The sequence below is a fragment of the Phragmites australis genome, chromosome 1 (genome assembly GCF_958298935.1).
Source record: "Phragmites australis chromosome 1, lpPhrAust1.1, whole genome shotgun sequence".
Classification (NCBI taxonomy): domain Eukaryota; kingdom Viridiplantae; phylum Streptophyta; class Magnoliopsida; order Poales; family Poaceae; genus Phragmites; species Phragmites australis.
Genome location: NC_084921.1, coordinates 3,168,713 through 3,187,405, shown reverse-complemented (window position 1 = coordinate 3,187,405; position 18,693 = coordinate 3,168,713). Strand labels below are relative to the sequence as shown.

The 18,693-nt window shown below is 41.1% G+C and overlaps 2 protein-coding genes, 1 non-coding gene and 1 pseudogene across 3 annotated transcripts; all 4 read right to left on the bottom strand.

Annotated features, from left to right (window-relative positions):
- Positions 1–1,200: 1,200 nt before the first annotated feature.
- LOC133917840 (large ribosomal subunit protein uL5-like) lies at positions 1,201–3,781 on the bottom strand. Its single transcript, XM_062361693.1, has 5 exons — positions 3,640–3,781; positions 3,380–3,487; positions 2,886–2,928; positions 2,607–2,802; positions 1,201–1,607 (listed from the first exon to the last, which is right to left on the bottom strand). The coding sequence occupies exons 1-5, from the start codon at positions 3,640–3,642 to the stop codon at positions 1,409–1,411; spliced, it is 549 nt and encodes a 182-aa protein (XP_062217677.1). The 5' UTR covers positions 3,643–3,781; the 3' UTR covers positions 1,201–1,408.
- Positions 3,782–3,858: 77 nt separating this feature from the next.
- On the bottom strand, positions 3,859–3,931 carry TRNAE-CUC (transfer RNA glutamic acid (anticodon CUC)). The gene has a single exon. It is a non-coding gene; the product is annotated as a tRNA-Glu (tRNA).
- A 631-nt stretch (positions 3,932–4,562) lies between these two features.
- Positions 4,563–5,978, bottom strand: LOC133930291 (uncharacterized). Its single transcript, XM_062376927.1, has 4 exons — positions 5,970–5,978; positions 5,501–5,534; positions 4,917–5,177; positions 4,563–4,726 (listed from the first exon to the last, which is right to left on the bottom strand). The coding sequence occupies exons 1-4, from the start codon at positions 5,976–5,978 to the stop codon at positions 4,563–4,565; spliced, it is 468 nt and encodes a 155-aa protein (XP_062232911.1).
- A 1,377-nt stretch (positions 5,979–7,355) lies between these two features.
- Positions 7,356–18,200, bottom strand: LOC133930282 (uncharacterized; annotated as a pseudogene).
- Between the last annotated feature and the right edge of the window lie 493 nt (positions 18,201–18,693).

The following is an 18,693-nucleotide window of genomic DNA, read 5'->3' as shown; positions in this document are numbered from 1 at the left end:
GAGAAGGTCTCCACGAGCACGCGCTGACGGCGGACGCGTACGAGGTGCAAGACGGTGAAGGAGACCCGCCCGGTCGCCGCGTCGAGGTCGTAGTGGAGGCCGTAGTGAAGGCGGCGGTCCAGCAGCAGCCGGCCGTCCGACGCCACGAAAGAAATGTTGAGCATGAGGACACTGCGCTCGAAGAACGCAACGTGGTCTTCCACTTCCCGGCAGGGACGCCGCATCTTCCGCGCCAGGGACGTCCGTATCCGCCGCTTGGTCCACCGCGACGGCGCCGGCACCCAGCCGCTGTTTATCGGAGCTCGTTCACAGCTAAAATCAGTGGAAGTTACGCTAAATCGTAGCTTACAATTTTCAGTTATTAAAATAATTTTTTAAAATAAATTAGATGTTTAAGCTAAAAAAACTAGTTTTACTTAATTCACTTCCATCATAAAATTACTTTCTCCATAAAGTTTAACTTTTGATGTTTTTAGTAGGGATCTAGATTATCTTAGGAACATTTTAAGTTTAGATTCTCTCTGAAAATATTTCTCTGTTAAATCAGAATTACTTTAAAAAACTATTTAGCTAGTTGTCTAGATTCAAAGAGAACAATGATGTAATTGATCATTTTACCTTTTATTTATATGCTAATTTTTATTTTTATCTAACTTTTCTTTTAATACAAATAACATTTATTTTCTTTTTCTTTTAACATAAATAATCTCTCTCCCTCATCTCTCTCCCTCATCTCTCCTTTATTCACTCATCTCCCTTATCTATTCCTCCCTCCCTCTCCCAAGCGTGCGCAGGCGACACGGCAGGCATCAGCGAAAGGTTGAAAACAGGATGGGAGACTTGGTTGAAACTGTCACCACCCCATTTCACCGTTTCTCCTCGATTGAGTGAGAGAGAAACATTTCCTCCGGCTCCGTTTGGCAACCGATTCTCCGGAATCAAGGACGAATCAGAACCAATTTAAGCTGCCAAATAAAGCCTTATAAAATCACTTTTAGCTGGAGAATCACTTTTCCATAAGCTCTACCAAACATACCCCTAGCTTCCCTCTTTCGTATTCTTCTGCATCCAGTGTTTCGTCGCTAGAGTATCAAAGATACAACGAGCATTCGTTCGTTTTTACACGGGCTTAGGCTGAGAGAAAGCAAATATAGTAAACACTCAAACAAGATTCTAGAAAAAAAAAACCACAAGTTGATTACAGAATATGCCAGGCATGTATATATTGCTGAGGGTAAAAAAGAAGTGAGAATTAGGCTGACTACAGAGCGCCCCAAAAAAGATCCAACCCCAAAACAGGCAAAACCGATAAGGCATTTGGTTTCTTCTAGAAATCATACAAATCCACCAAACAAATGGAACTTAATTAACTCAACTTCTAAAGAGGACTAAACTCTTCTCGTGATGCTTAGGAGGTGTTGGCTTGGGCCTTGTTGAGGATGATACCCTCATACTTGACCTGGAACCACTTCATGGCGTCCTCCTTGGTGACCCTGTGCTGAATGCCAACCCGGGACTTGCACCTGCGGCGGCGGGCAACACGGTATCCAGCACGCTCAAGAACAACATAGAAGTCCATGCCGTAGATACCAGTAGATGGGTCATACCTGAGATAAAGCGATAAAAATGTATGTTATTAATTGCGAACAAAATGCAATACTTCATTTTGCAAAAGCTACACGGGCCAGGAAAAAAACGAAGTATCCCCTGCAACAGCATAATGTGAAGTAACCCAAAAGGGAGGAAGGAACTAGACACAAACACAATGTCCACATATGTGGACAGTAATTCTCAGACAGACTAAAATTGAATGGAATGATATGCACTATTCAATTCAAGGAGATACACCAGGATGCAAACTTGTCAAATAATAACAGCACAATAAAACACGTTTGGTGCACCACAGTGCTACACAGTCAACCATACTGGATACTGGATAAGCATGCTGACCTGGATAGACTCACAAAAGCATCCAAAGAATAGCATTTTGAGTGCTCAGGACTCAGAAAAGAACATGGCATTCCTACTACAAGCCCACACTAGACTAAAAATTTGTAAAATATCACACGGCCGTGCAGCAGTTTCTAAAAACACATAAACATAAGCTCAGAAAACAAACGTAGGAAATAATGTCTTGTATCAATGGCATCTGCTACATGGAAGAATTTTGGATGTCGTCAATTGAATATGACATGCAAACTAACTTGGTGATCAGATAATGAAACAGCAGTTCAAATGCATACAATGACCAAAATGATAATCAACTAAAAGCTCCATTTGATACGAAAATGTTGTTTGCACAGAAAACTATGACTGCGCTGAACTATAAAAGGGAATTCCATAGTGCTATGATTTGTCCATATTAGTATATCAGCACATGGATTAAGCTATCCTAAAGCTACTTTACAACCACTGACCACTCTAAGTTCCCAACCCTGTATTAAGCTATCCTAAATAGTGACCCATTAGCTGCACACATAAATGTAAAGTTACATGTGATTTCCTCTACTTACAGGAAAGCAACAGTACCATCATAAAAGCGTCCATTCATAGAAACAAATACACTGCTTTGAAATTATTGTGTGCATAGATGGGGATCATCTTACTTGATGCCAAGATCAATGTGCTCCTGAATACCAAACCCGAAGCAACCAGTCTCACTGAAGTTCCTCCTCAGGAGCTCATACTCCTTCACCTTCAGGCCACTATCCAACAACTGCATTGCCTTCTCTCCCCTGACTGTCACATAACACGCGATCTTCTCATTACGCCTGATGCCGAACGACCTCACAGTGTACCTCGCTGCAATATCACAACACCATCGCTATGAGCACCGCCAACCAAAACCACACATCAAACTGGCACGTCAGGTTAAAGAAAATCACCCTTGGAGAACACCGGTGACTGCCCGCTCAGCTGCTCGAGCACCTAATAAAAACCGACAGAGGTTGGAGCAACAGCCAATGGTAAAGATTGTGAACAGCCAACAAAGAACAAGCCTCATTGACGACATTGACAAGGTACCCATAGAGAAATCAAAGCAACATTGACAATACTGATCAGTATCTAACTCAAACTATGCGAACAACAATAAACCACAACTGATGTAACAAGCAACCGTACTACTTAGCATTTGGCGGCACAATTTAAGTGCAGCTGATCATACCAAAATACGAGATTGGATGGTTTGGGGAGCTGCGGTTAACCTACAGAGCAGAACTAATTATCACCAAAAAGAAAGTGGAGCACAACTAGATGCGATTCGGACATACATACGCTCAAGGAAGTAAACTAAGTCACACAGGCGCAGAGCAAGAACATGAATCAGCGCGCAGAACCTAGTGAGAACTGAGAACTGTTGGGGAGAATGGGTGAATACCTTGGCGGCGCGGGTGAGGCGATCGCCACTCTCGCCGACGGAGATGTTGAGGACGAGCTTCTGGACCTTCATCTCCCGCATCGGGTTCGACTGCTTCTTCTCCGACGCCTGCAATCGCAGACACCAGAACCACACAACCAACCGCACCGTCAGAACCACGCACACGAACGCAAGGGCCAGCGATTTCGTTGTTTTTTTTAAAAAAAAACAACAAAATGAGACAGCACTGAGCGCTGCGCATCTCTGGGTGGCGAACTCACCATGGGGAGATGTGGGAGACGGCGGCGGCGAGGGAGGCAGGAGGTGTTTGCAGCGTGGTATGGGGGCGGCGGCGGCGGCTTTTTAGGTAGACACAAGGAAACCCTAAATCCTAGTGCTGGGTGTTTATGTCGTGTGCAATTACCTTCGTGGCCCCCGTGGAATGCAGTGTGTGCAGGGGTGTTATCGTAATTTGGTCGATGTATTAACAAAAAAATTAATTCCGTTGCCGGGACTCGAACCCGGGTCTCTCGGGTGAGAGCCGAGTATCCTAACCAGCTAGACTACAACGGATTTGATTGCTCTGTAACTTATTTCTTTTCCTTGGTTGTACCAATATCCAGCAACACAAAGGTTACTTGGTTACTGTTGAGGTTTTAGTGATAGTGGAATCGTTTGTTTTAAAAAAAAATTAGATTGTATCTTTTATTCTATAACCTGACTGATGTACACTGAAATGTTCTGGGTAGAGCCTTGTTGTGTATCAGAATGGTGAAAGTTTTAAAATTCAAAAAAGAACGCCCAAAGATTTGGTGGAAAATGTCCCAATTGGCCAGTTTGCACCAGTACAGATGTAAGCTTGTTTAACTAATCGTTGTCGTCGTTCACTACATGTTAACATCAATAGTTCTTTAAGCTCGTTGTAATTCTCATTAATGAACGAACACTAGAAAATTTCAGAGAACAACAACAGCCTTCGGTGCCATTGGCCTGCGACGTCTGGGCCATACTCTTTTTTTAGGAGATCCCATCATACATTTGAAGTCGACAATAGGAACATGTGCAATCTCATCATACATGTGAAGTTGACATTGACAATAGGAACATGTGCAATCTCAACATGGTCAATTGAAGTAGAAAAGGACATCGATTAGTCAGTACAGCTCCAGTATTCCCTGATATCTGCTCCTGATCTTGGAGAAATTTACATAAGCCCTTTCAAACGATCAATCAGCTCACCCTTCTTTAGCTTCGAGTAACCCCTCATCCTTCTCGCCCTCGCCAGTTCTCTCAGCTCAGCCACCTTCATATCATCAAGATTTACTACCTTTCCGTGTTCCTCTGAAACATCATCAGTGCCGCCATCGCCTATGCCAGAAAATGTGATCTAGAGTGAGAAAACAAAATAGCATGTTCCTCGTTTGGTATGCTTATAGCAGGAATGATGAGCTCTGATGAGTTCAAACTATCAAAGTGGCAATTTGCAAATGGCAATTTTAGAATGCTACTCCAGTGTTCTGCTCATGCAAAAAATGGCAAGATCAACGTTACCACATACCATATGACTGCTTCCTCTTTTCAACCTCTTCAAACGGGTCAGGCGATCGCTTCCTCGTCCTCCTGGAAGCTTTAGGCGTGCTGTCGGCAATGGAGGTCTGAATGCCGCTGAAGAACGCAATAAGCTCCTCTTTGCTATGCTTTCTGACCGTCCTTGGCGACGCAGCCCTGTTGGCTTCTGATCTGACGATTGGCGCACAAAATGAGCGCGAAAAGCCTGGCCGTGGAGAACAGAAGAGGAGCACATCTGCAAGTTCTACCAAGTTCAGTGGGCGCACCAACAGAGTGCTGAGCCCCCAGTTTCATTTTGTTATGATGTGCAGTTAAATGCAGTTTCAGTCAGGTGTTGATACATGCATGCTGTTGTTTTTGCACAATTCTATTCTGTTTAGCAAAGATCAAGATGAGAGATGCTGCAAAGTCTAATGTCATCATCATGAAATCTGCCAAGAATAGCACTGATGAACACATTCAGACATACAATTTGCTAAGTTTTTTTTTTTTTGAAGCAAATGGCAGGGGCGCTGCCTTTCATTGGTAAAGGAAAATTACAAATTGCCAAGTGAAAATGCCTTTTCCAGTCAGCTTTGTGAAGAGCAAATGATCCTGGGAAGGCGGTCTTTTGGAATTTGGAAATTTTTTGGAGAGATTAGGTGATGCGGCAAGAATGCCTCCCATTTCGTCCCTCTCTTTGCTCCACCCAAATAAGAGCAGAAGAAAACCTCCTGGTCTTCAGTGGAAACAATTTGGTGCTGGTGCTGCTTCGATCCACTTCCTCACCAGTCACCATATGCAAATGATAAATGATACAGGCCAGGAAAATATGCAAAAATACCCTCCTAAAAATATCAGGGGGGTAAAGAGCAAATGGACAACCTAATCCAGAAAGCTATCCATTACAAGCAAGCAAACTAAATTGCAATGGAATCACGACATATTGCGGCAAAATTTGAAACCTGCTCCCATGGATACAAGACTTTGCAGTCACTGCCATGAGGCTGCCAAACTCATATCCGAGATGCACAACAGAGAGAACATTCTAAGAGATCCAAACAGATTCCATCACTCCGAAGAAGGCCGGTGCTCTTGAGAGGGTACTGGTGGAGAAAACATCAATCATGTGACTGTAGTTTGTTCATACCAGCCTACATATGTTGCTACTAGTAGCACCATAGTTTGTTCATAGCACATGTGCATACGGACTCTGATTTGCATTTACAATAGGAAAAATGTAAAAAACCTCTCAAAAGTCATTTGGATTTTAACTTTCCCTTCAAAAGTTGTTTTTTGCAACCCCCCCAAAGTTTGGCTTGTTGCAAACACACCCCCCAAATTCAAAAAAAAAAAATCACAAAAAAATTCTAAAAAAACTAGAGACAATTTTAAGGCCTTATGTGATTTTTTTTTTCAAAAATAATATCCTTTGCATCATATTTCACGGAGAGGAAGTTTGAAAAAAAAACGTGCAGCTCATTTATTAACTCATGTTATTTTAACTTTGTCATCTCTATCATTATTTTTCCTACACAAATCATTGTTTAAGTAAACTAATAAAAGTGCTTTGACTAATTTTAGGTGTTATGGATTAGTTATGAATTAATCTATCTGCTACACATTTACTCAATCCTGCATGTTACAATAACTATTTCAAGATTTCATGTATTTTTAGAAGATAGAGGATCATGTAAGAAGATTAAAAAAATTAGTTTCATGATTTTTGAATTAGTAAATAATTAACTATACATTTAACTCGAATTAATAAATGAGCTGCATATTTTTTTTTCAAACTTCATCTCCATGAAATATGAAGTAAAGGATATTATTTTCGAAAAAAAATTCACAAAATGTCTTAAAATTGTCTCTAGTTTTTTTTAGAATTTTTGTGATTTTTTTTTAATTTTTGGGTGGTTTTGTAACAAAGCCGAATTTTTTTAGGGGTTTTTGCAACAAAAACAACTTCTGAGGATGAAAGTCAAAATCCAAGTGATTTTTGGGAGGATTTTTGTATTTTTCCCTATACAATATGAAGAGAATGACATCAGAGCATTGCGGCAGAATGCCTTTGTAAGAAACAACAATTTCGTGTGTTCAAGAAACAACTGTTACCTATAGAAATGAAAATAAATAAAAAGATAAACACATTTCAACATCTTTAAATGAAAATCATGTCTGCCAGCACAAACAAGCTTTTTCCCACAACAATAAATTCATTTCACTATACAACAAAGATATACATGCCGAGTCTAGCTAGCAGTCTATCGAAGTACAAAAATGTCACAGCAAAGAAAGATTTATCCTGACTGAAAATTATAAATAGTTTAGCGGATCCTTTCAGTCCCACAACTGATAATGCAAAGAACTAACCAATAATATTGGATTATCACTTCACATATCTAGCTGCGGTGGGCTTGGCTTCACATCTCAGGACACCAGAGTCGGGGCCAACTTGACAATGATGGTCAGGCAACATTCACTCCTTCAGAAAATTGTCCGATAAGATGAGGCCAAATATTGCTCCATCTATGGGAAATTATATACTTTGACCACCTTCGATGTATCACACAATCAGGTTATCTGAATCAGTTGGAGTAGTACACAACCAATTTACCTGCCAAGACGTGGATCACAGGTCAGCATTTTACTGAGACTTAGAACCTTTTTTTTTAAAACAACAAACTTTATTAGACCTCTATATTTTGTTCTGAACTGTGCATATAATAACCAGAGACAATAGCTTTCACAAAATTGGAGATCCAGTTGTGACATTTTTCTTCACATCAATATCCAATGCCAATTCACCATTGTTGTTTGTTTCAAAAGAAAATCCTTTGGACCAATCCCATAGCTTTAATGATGCATCATTGCCACCTGAAACAAGGAGCTTCCCCTTCTCACCAAATGCTGAAAATGCTCTGTTAAGGAGCTGATTAGTTAAAATTGAGATGTGTAAGTGATAGATACATCAGCAGAATGAAAGGACTTAGACGCAAGACACAGCTGCAGTATGGCCACCCATCGTAAAATCATGATGGATCTTTTTCACTTGACTTTGATTACTGCTTCCATCTCCAAGATCAGGTCCTTTTGAACTCTTGAACCCACCGCCCGAGAAGATCCTTTTGATTTTGCAGGGGCCAGTTCATATTCGAGATCAACTACGTCAACAGCACCATCCCCCCTTGCAACAGCACAAACTTTGTACAACCCTCCCAAAATGCCCTCTTCAGAAACTGCTACCGAATGAACAAAAGCAGGGTTGAAACATTGCCCTGTGCTACTGGAAGAACTACCATTTTGCAATTCAGGTGATCCTGAAAATCAATATAAATTATTGTGCCGATTGATCCAAATTGGAGAGTATTTTGAGGTGAAAAATAATAGTGCATACAGCTTTGCAATGGATCAACATAAACTTTTTTCTTTTCACTATGTAAAGCGAGGTGAACCCACTTTCTGATAGGCATACATGGGCTGCATTTACCATGCTTAAAGCAAATTATATGAGACCCCCTAGGAACTGTCAGGATACTTTATAATCAAGGCCAAGACATAAATAGAACTTGGAGCAGCTTAAGTAATGTAAGCCGTTCACAGGCCTTCAGTAGAAAAAAGAGGTACCGTGATCAATAGAAAATAGTGTCCGCCCTTTGGAGAAATCCCATGCAGCTAGCTTTGAATCAAGGCCAGTGATTGCTGCCAAATGAAATTTATCTATTTGTGAGGATAAATAACATTGCAAATTTAGAATAAAAAAATCCAAGAAAAATATATAGTATTTGCTCCCTAATCAGTTGAGTTGACAACAAAAGGGAGCAACAAGAGTAAGCCAAACAAAACAGGGAAAAAATAAACGATGGCACCAACCTGTCCAAGGTCTCCAAGGAATGAATTATACGCTGCTGCAAATCTGTAGAAAGATAACTAAGGAACAACTGATATAACTGATATACAGGCTGCATGAAGATGAAAAGATTGATCTGCGGATCGTGGTAAAAATTTTAAACATAAAGTGGAGCACTGTTATCCGAAGAAATATCATCAAAACCATCCAGTCACACCACATAAGGATACACTTGTGTGGGCTTCCCTCAATCTTTTATACAGGCTATCAATGTGGAACTTCTCAAGAACGAAATCATTGAATAAGAGTACAAGACTAATTGTGCCTATCAATGTGTTGCACATATTATTCTTCTAACTTGATGATCTGTTTCACTCCAGTTCTTAAACCATCTATCAATCCACTTCTGCTTCAAAAAAAAAAAATTATATAATATTTCTTGGTTTCAAAACGAAGAAACATACAAGGCGATTAATTTGAACCCATAATGACAAACAATTTGATGTTCCTAAGTCCTAACATGTGCAGCTTGTGTCTAACCTTAAGTGCAGCATTTGTGTTGTTTCAAAAGAACATTCCAACAGAACTGCTATACAATATTTCATCACTTAAAGCTAGAAAAATAGTGTACCCTAGAATTTGTTTTATTGGTCCTATAAAATATATTTTTATAGTCAAAATAATTTTTATTCAAATTTACTTGTAGCAGCACTGCAATGCCTACAGGTTTGCACACTCTTTCAACATTTTCATGTGACAAACTCAAGAGAGCCAATACTGAAATCTGGAGCACTTGATACTTCATATTTGTTACAAAATGATAGATACATGTGCGATAGTCTTCAACATTTATGCTCATACATTTCCAACATCTTCTATACCTTAACATCCCCACTGTCATCTGAAGCAGCAAGAAAACCTTTAGAGCTGATTGCAATCTGCATCAAATGTAGAACTATCAGAATCTGAATCTTTGGCGCGATCCAGTGTTAGCATAAAGCCTATAGTTAAATTGTAAGAGAAAGTACAGAGTGTCCCGGCATCAGTTCAAACTAAAATAAAGCAATTTTTATAGAGTGGCATTGTAGCATACTACCTGATTGATTTCATCTCTATTGTAGCTATGTCTCTAATGGCTTTGATTGAGGTCCCTACAAGAAAACCACTGTAATCATGTTACTGATGAGAAACCAAGGCACAGGCGACATAATAGTAAGTTGGATCATACACCTTCAAATTAAGAATAAACTAACATGTTCACATTATCAGAGCATAATTTAGATATTTGTATGAAAGCATTACATATGCCTAGATTTACTATACTTAAAATTAGGAACCACAGGAAATAAAGTACGAGTAATATGGTTTTTACGTATTGGTCCTGCGCTGTGGAGATTGCTGAAGATGCTGGTTGAACCGTGTTGACGGCACGATCGATCCTGCTGATGATGACAGCGAGCAGCGCCCAAGCAATCAGGAAGATGAGCTATGGTGAAGAACTTGAGCAGTCGTGCGGAGCGTTTCCCAAAAACCTTATTCGCCATCTCCTGATGCAAGATCTCAAGAGCGAGGGTTTTGGAGACCTGCTCTCCTGGTTGCCGGTGCATGCTGACGCCGGAACAGAGTAGACTACAACGGCAACGCAATAGAAAGAGAAAGAGGTAAAAACCCTAACTTTTATATAGACTCACGTAATGAGAGTGTTTCTAATTTTAGAGCTACTCTCAATTAGCAGTCTATATTATTTGTGTACCCAATGAGGTAGGGATCCTTACATATATATAGGAAGAAAATCCCCCACATCTACCTCCATTAGTAATATAGTACTAATTGAGGGTGGGTCTCAACGTGTGTCACCTCTTCACAATATAGACCTTTAAAATTTATTAGAAATTATTACATAAACCCGCCCCAATAATTCTACCAGTTGTCAGTGGAAATGTAGCGCTTCCATGATGCCTTGCCATGTAATATTCTTGTCAAATGGGATGCCATATGATCTCTAAGCTTCTGCAATGGTGCGAACCATCTCATGTGCATGTAATAAGTTATAACTGCGGAAGTCTATACTTGATACATGAGTCTAGTGGGATGTAAAAACAGATGTGTTACTTACCTTTTCATGAATGACCTGTATATGGTTTGTGGTTAAATTGTTGCCTTCTTTGTTGTTCTGTTGAAACAAAGTAATCATTCTGCAGAAGTTTTGGAAGGGTAAATCTTTGCTCTCTCTAGTCCATTGCATAATGTACCTGATTGCTGGGTGGTGGTTGACTTGTATTGCTTCTTGTATGAAGCAAAAGCCAAGTGTAAGGACTTTGGATCACAGGGATTGAATATTCTATAATGATCTTTAGACAATTCTATCTGTGGTTATTGAACTACCCGCTTAAATACCAGAGCCGATGAGTTACACTGTTTTATAGAGACTTGTACGGTTGTATGGTCCGTGTGTGTTCAGTTAAACCTCAATTCACCTGAATAATGCTCCAGGAGAGCATCTCTTAAATACGTGTCTGCAGTTCCTGTAGTGAACACTGAGGGTATATATTAATTGTTTGAGGATGAAATATAATGCCCATGTTGTCTAATATTAATGTGCCATGAGATAAGGGCTTTCTATGATAACCGACATTAGACTGCTCCATCAGCATTTTTACCACCAACGATCTGTCCAAGATAATATAGCCTTTGAAGCGTTTGCCGGAAGCAGACCACCTCAACTAGTCTACTGTTCTACCACAAGACGGTAGCCAGTAAAAAAAGCAGGGTAGAGAAGGTTGGTTATGCTGCTTGCGGCGTTGAATGGCAGGGCAGCTCTCCCTCGGCAGATCGGCAAGCTGCACTGCTGAAGGTGCTTCGCCGGCCTTCCGCTCTGCCGAGGGAGCACTGCACTGTCATTCACAAGCCCCCCAGGTTCTTAATTTCTCGATGCAGCTGAGCCTGCTTCGTAGCCATGCCTCGATCGGCTCTTCGCCTGTGCAGCAAATTTATAGCCGTCCGGCAACGTGCGCAGAAGCTATCGCATTGATATGCCGAGGGCCTGGGGAGGATATGCCGAAGAAACGAGGAGTATTCTTCTGGAGCCTCTTCTCGCTCGTTGAAACCAGCAGTCTCTGTCCTGTGTCACATTGTCGAACGGCAAAAGGTCTGGTGAGCTGCAGCCGGCCTAGTAATTCACCGCCAGTCTCGGAACCTTGCCGAGTCCCCGGCCGACCTCGTCCGTCAGTCAGACCGTCGCCAACGTATAGGAAATTCGCTGTTTGGTCTAGGTGAAGTGGGCCAGAAGGTTTTAGAGATACGTGGCTAGTTAGTGATATGTTCCGTAGTGTCCATGACAGAAATTGACATATTGAAGAGTCTCGGACCTGGGAGCTTTAACATAATGGAACATTCGATGTTAGGAAGATGAGAAAATAAAAACCGAAACTGGTCGGGTCCAAGGAATCTTATATCTTATCTTATATTTACTAATTAGAGGCTCCTTTTGATGCCTCCACGTTAATTCTAGAAAAATTCTAGTTACTAATTGGAGGCTCCTTTTGATGCCTCCACGTTAATTCTAGAAAAATTCTAGAAATTCTCATAAAAAAGCAAAACATCCGACCGTCGAATTGATTGATTGACTAACTGTAACCATAGATCAACGACCAGAAGAAACAAAAGATTAAAAAACAAATCAGAGTCCAACTCTAAGACTACTTCCTTCCTGATCTTTCCTTTATTTTTATAGATATCCTTTGTCTAACAAGGTTACGTTAGCTTTTGTTTGGAAAGTGTGTTGATTGCTAACGTAACTAAGTTGGAGTTTACTAACGTAATCTTGTTGGACAAAAGTTATCTATAAAAAAAAGGCAAGAAGTAATCTTAGAGTTGGACTCTATGATTTGTTTTTTAATCTTTTATTTCTTCTGGTTGTTGATCCATGGTTACAATTAATCAATCAATCAATTCGACGGTTGGATGTTTTGCTTTTTTATGAGAATTTCTAGGATTTTCTTACGATTAATGTGGAGGCATCAAAAGGAGCCTCTAATTCCCTTACTAATTGGAGGCTCCTTTTGATGCCTCCACATTAATTCTAAAAAAATTCTAAAAATTCTCATAAAAAAGCAAAACATCCGACCGTCGAATTAATTGATTGACTAACTGTAACCATAGATCAACAACCAGAAGAAACAAAAGATTAAAAAACAAATCAGAGTCCAACTCTAAGACTACTTCCTTCCTGATCTTTCCTTTTTTTTATAGATATCCTTTGTCTAACAAGGTTACGTTAGCAAACTCCAACTTAGTTACGTTAGCAATAAACACACTTTTCCAAATCAATTAAAATATACCAATTAAATATACGTGTAATCAGATATTACAAAATTAAAACAACAGAACGCAAACATATTACGGATTATCACATAAAAGTAATATCAAAGAATTTATAATGTATTTCAAAAAAATAATATGAGATACGGTGACAATATTAAAAATAATAATAATTTCAAAAAATCAAGAAACAAATAAAAATCAATTTGCATAACACATAAAATGAAAATTATAAATTAGATCTATTCACAAATAATAAATATGATTTCAATATTATGAATAAAAATTACATTTATATTTTATATTCTAATATTTAAATATAAATAGCTGATGTATCTTAGCATACAATTATTATTAACATAAATATCTAAAATTCAGTTGTATGCTAAATTTCTAGCCTGTGTAGTCGCACAGGTTGATACGCTAGTAGGTTAAAATTGGAGGGCTGATCGAATCCAAGCTGGGAGTCTCTGACTAGGAGAATGTCGGGCAGATTGTCTACAATTAGGAAGGTTTCTAGAAAGCGATCTCCGACCAGATGGACTCTAAGCTGATGATTCTCGATCGGGTGATCTTCAGGCAAATGTCTCCGACCAAATAATTTTGAGCACGTTGGTGTCCGAGCACATTGAATCGAGCAGTCAGTCTTCGAGCATCAGTTGGTCGAATCCGAGCATGTAAGCATCTCTGAGTGGGTTCGAGCAGGTGGTCGGATCGAGCAGTAACCGGTCGAATTCGAGCACATGAGCATCTCTAATGCAACAAATGACCGAATCCGAGCACGTGAGTATCTCCGAGCAGTAACGGGTTGAATTCGGGCATGTTGGACAGAGCAGGTGGTCAGACTGAGCAATGATGGGTCAAATCCAAGGACATAAGCATCCCCGAGCAGGTGGAAGGACTGATCGAGTTCGAACATGTAGTTTTCGCAGCAGGTGGTCGGACCGAGTAGTGGCTGATTGAATTTTAAGCACGTGGTTCGAGTCGAAAAGGTAATCGAGTTCAAAAAGTCCGAACTGCACAATAAAAAATATTCGGATAGATATAGAAGAACTTACGTGATTTAATAGGAAAGATATGTCAGTTATAGAAGGTTTGGAGATTAGATGGTATAACCGAATCATATCTGTAAGATTGTCCGGTTTAAATTAGAAGTCCCGATTCCTTACGGCTAAAACATGCCGCCCTTTAAATAGAAGATTATCATAATTGATTGAAATCATTAGCCAATCAATCCAACACAATTTACATTAACTTTCGTTTTTATCTTTTTTTTGATCCTATCTCTATTTTCCAACCTATATTGCTACCCGTTCTTTATCTCGACGACCAAAGATAAACCATCGCTATCTGCGCTCCGACAGAGTCTTTCCCAAGCATGAATGACGACAAATGTCTGACAACATAGCGTCACTGTCAGAATATCCTAATCACCACTCATCAGATATTATACACGAGATGGTTAGTGTTTGACCTGAGACGCCTTCTCACGTCAACTTGCAGTCCGGGCCACCACGGTCCCACCTCCCAGGACCAGGACCAAGGCCAGGCCAACCCATAAGGATGATAAGAAACAGAAAAGGTGTGGGAGTCCCCGCTTCGAGGACAAAGTTGAAGCGAGATCCAGCCGCATACAGGGGCGACGCTAGAGAGTTGGGTGAAGGAAATTTTTGCTTAGTAACAAGCTCGTATCAATTGTAGAAAATTGTATGTGTTAGATATATAATGAAGCGGTGCGCCACCTTCATTTCGGCGCTAGCATCGCCTCTGGCCGCAGATTTTTTTCTTTTAAACAAGATTAACTCGGTTTTTATTCAAAGCTAATTTACAAGTACAGAAGAAAGGAAAATAGGTGATGCTGAGGAAATCAGCAAACAACTAAAGCATAGCCAGTTACATCGGATAAAGTAACAGACAGCTCACCCATAAGCTTAGACCAACCCAAAATATCAGGTTCTAACAAAAACATGCAAGAAAGGCAGCGATAGAGAAGATAAGTAGCATCAGCTTCTCAACAGGCGCACATCAGCGGCAGTGATCAAGGTGAGGTGAGAGGTGCTAAAGCTCCCAGACATCGGATTGGATATGTGGATTCAGATGGAAGCTATTGCACCAATCCCCGAGCTGTTTTAGCGCTGAGTCACATTTCTCCTTGTCGCTCTTCTTGAGCAAGATTTTCTACCTCTGCAAGCAAGAAAGACAGTTGAGTAGGATATCAATTGGCTTGTTAAGAAAGGTCTTCTCAATCGCCATCTTATTACGCGTGCGTCGGATCGTCTAATAAAGTCCTGCAAAAAAGAACAGACTCAGATTTGCTGAAAGGTTAAGCTTCTGAGTTAACCAGCCAATATTGAAATCATCAAGGATCCTTGTCTGTTCAATCCAACCAAAGTATTCTCTACTCGCACTCCATGTGAAATTAGCGAGAACACATTAGAAGAAGATATGATTCATATTTTCTTTTGCACCACAAAGGCAGCATGACTCCCTGCCCTTCCACCCTCGTTTGTTTAAATTGGTTGTTGTTTGAAGTCTGTCATTAAATAACTGCCAGAGGAAGATCTTAATCTTCAGGGGGGTTTTGCACTTCCAGATTTTCCCATTGATTCTGCTTCTTATCCCACTGTTTAGCATAAAACGGTATAGCGATTTAGTGGTGAAATTCCTAAATTTATCTAAAGCCCAGTGGATTTCATCATCTAGATTATCTAACTTTATGGAGCTCATTAGGAACTTTAGATCTTCATAACTCTGTAGCTCCGCAGGAGTCAAAGTTCATCTGAAATGTACTGAAAGTGCCCTCCTCAAAGCACTCAGCTACCTTGGCCTTTTCAATTGAGGCCATCTTGTAGAGATCAGGGAATTGAATTTTAAGAGGGGTGTAATGAATCCATGTATCTGTCCAAAATCTTATCCTTTTCTCATTATGAACAGTGTAAATAGCCACCCACTAAAAAAGATGTTTGACTTTGTGCCAGCCTTGCTAGAATTGAGAGGATCCTTTCCTCTTAGAGCCAAAAAAATCCCTATCACTCATGTACTTAGCATTTAGGAGTCTGCACCAGAGGGCATCCCCCTTCCTCAGAATTTTCCAAATCCATTTCACCATTAAGCATTGATTCATGACCTGTGTATTAATGACACCCAGACCCCTTGGTCTTTTAGCCTGCAAATTGCCTCCCATTTAATCATATGATATTTGAATTTGTCCTGGACACCTCTCCAGTAGAACCTGAACCTAACAGTGTCCATACTACCATGAGTTCCAGCATCGAGGAGATAAAATCTCATGGTATACATGGGGTGACTGCTCAAGCAGGTGTTGGTCAAAACCAGCCTCTCCCTGACAACATATTTTTCCCTTTCCAAGGGTTCAATCTTTTCCATAGTTTTTGAACTAGGGGCTCAAAAGCAGCCAAGGCTACACGTTGGTCGTCAATTGGTATTCCCAGATACTTGAGGGGCAGGATCCCTAATCTGCAATTGAGCATATTGGCGCACTTGTCTTGTTAGGATTTTAGCGGAAGCATCACCAGGATCATCAAGCCAAGCACAAGATCAACACACAAGACACGATATTTTTTAACGAGGTTCGACCAAGTTGCCTACATCCTCGGGGCATGACTACGGGCGCTCCTCCCCAACTGTTTCTGTCTTACCTCTGGTTACAATGGTGGTGCCTTCTATTTAAAGACCCAGAATTAGGAGTTCAACTACAACTCTAATCCTAGTCCCACCCAATTACAACTCAAGTCTATCTGTAACCTACCATGTACACATATTCGACACATATTCCAACAAACTCTACCTTGGCGAATATGCACGCCAACTTGAGTCCGCCATGTGTGAACCTCCGTGTACTTAGACTTGAGCCGTCTATCTCCACTGCTCATCCTGAACAGTCCGACGAGGATGCCTCGCCGCCAGGAATGTATTCCGCAAAATTTACAGCTCCCACCTCCTTGACTTCACCTTTCAGCTTGTACTGATGACCTTCCATCTTCTCACATATCATCATAGTCTTTCCATCATGCATCACATTTAAGGTCTTCTTATCTAACATCGTCTGATACAGCCAACCTTCTCCATGCAGAAATCCAAGCGATATTAGATTCTTCCTAAGTCCCAGCACATGCCGCACACCCTCAAGTAGCACTTCTTGTCCATCATACATCTTCAGTTTGATATTGCCGACTCCCATAACACGGTAACCCGTGTCATCTCCCAAGCGAGCAAGACCAAAATCACCTTCAGAGTATGAAGAGAACCACTCCTTGTTTGATGTTGCATGATATGAACTTGCCGAATCTAACAGCCATGCTTCACCACAAGACCTTTCACTTGATAGCATGAGAAGATCACCATCACTATCCGAGTCATCTTTCTTGGAAACCACAATATTTGCCACACCCTTCTTCAGTTCTGGACAATCTTTCCTTACATATCCTCAATCCTTGCATTTATAGCACTGTGGCCCATTCTTCTTCTTTTTCTTGTTAGTCTCCCTGTCTCGATCACCTTTGACGAAAAAAGCATCTCCAGATGAACTCTCACCAGCATTGTTCTTCCTCCTTTGTTCATGAGCAAATAACGCCGCAAGAATATCATCCACTTTGACCACCTCTTTACCATACGTCAGTGTTGTGACCAAGTGCTCATAAGACCTTGGCAAGGAACACAGAAGAATAATCGCCTTGTGTTCATCATCAATTGTCACCTCCATCTTCACAAGATCAGCGAAAACTTGATTAAAGACGTTTACGTGCTCAGCAAGATCCGACCCCTCCTGCATCTTCAGTCCATACAGTTTTTGCTTCAGATACAGCTTTCGAGTCAATGTCTTGGACATGAATTGATCATCCATTTATCCCAAATCTTCTTAGGTGATGTTTCATCCATGACATGGTACATGATCAGATCGGAGAGACACAACCTTATTGTCGCTGCCGCTTGTGCTTGCATCTCTTCCCACTTGTCATCATCTACCGTGACTGGCTTCTTGTCACTAGGAACCTTCAGGATCCCCTGTTGCGCCAGCAAGTCCTTGACTCTTGTCTGCCAAAGCCCGAAGTTGCCAGTCCCGTCAAATCTCATCACCTCGAATTTGGATGCCATCGACGCCATCTGCCTGTTGCCGCAGACCGCCGAATCCCACTCACGTGTACCTCACGTGTGCTGAACGCGCCTCTGCATGCACGTACCTGCGCCCCGCCTGGATGCACCACCACGCACACGCCGAACTAAGCGTACGCCGCCTCGTACACCGTCCGTGAACGATCCGCCGCTCTCAAGCCCTGTCGACTGCCACGCCGCTTGCACACGACGAAGTTGACCCACTCGATCGCTACCTGCTGTTCGCCATCAACCGCCACAAGCAACGGTTCACGAACAGCTCGATTGCCTCTGCGTTCTTCTCTCTTGCACCCTATACACGGCTACTATTTATTGCCCCGTTTGACCATTGATCGAAATACAAATCGGATGAGTCCAAACACGATTGCCTCACAACACAAAAGTCGTGACCAACTCCAACTCCAAATATTCGGTCTCCTGATCCGTGCGCTCCAATAAAACTAGCCGCCTACTGCATGTCTCGTGCCTCCCGAGTGTTCCTGCG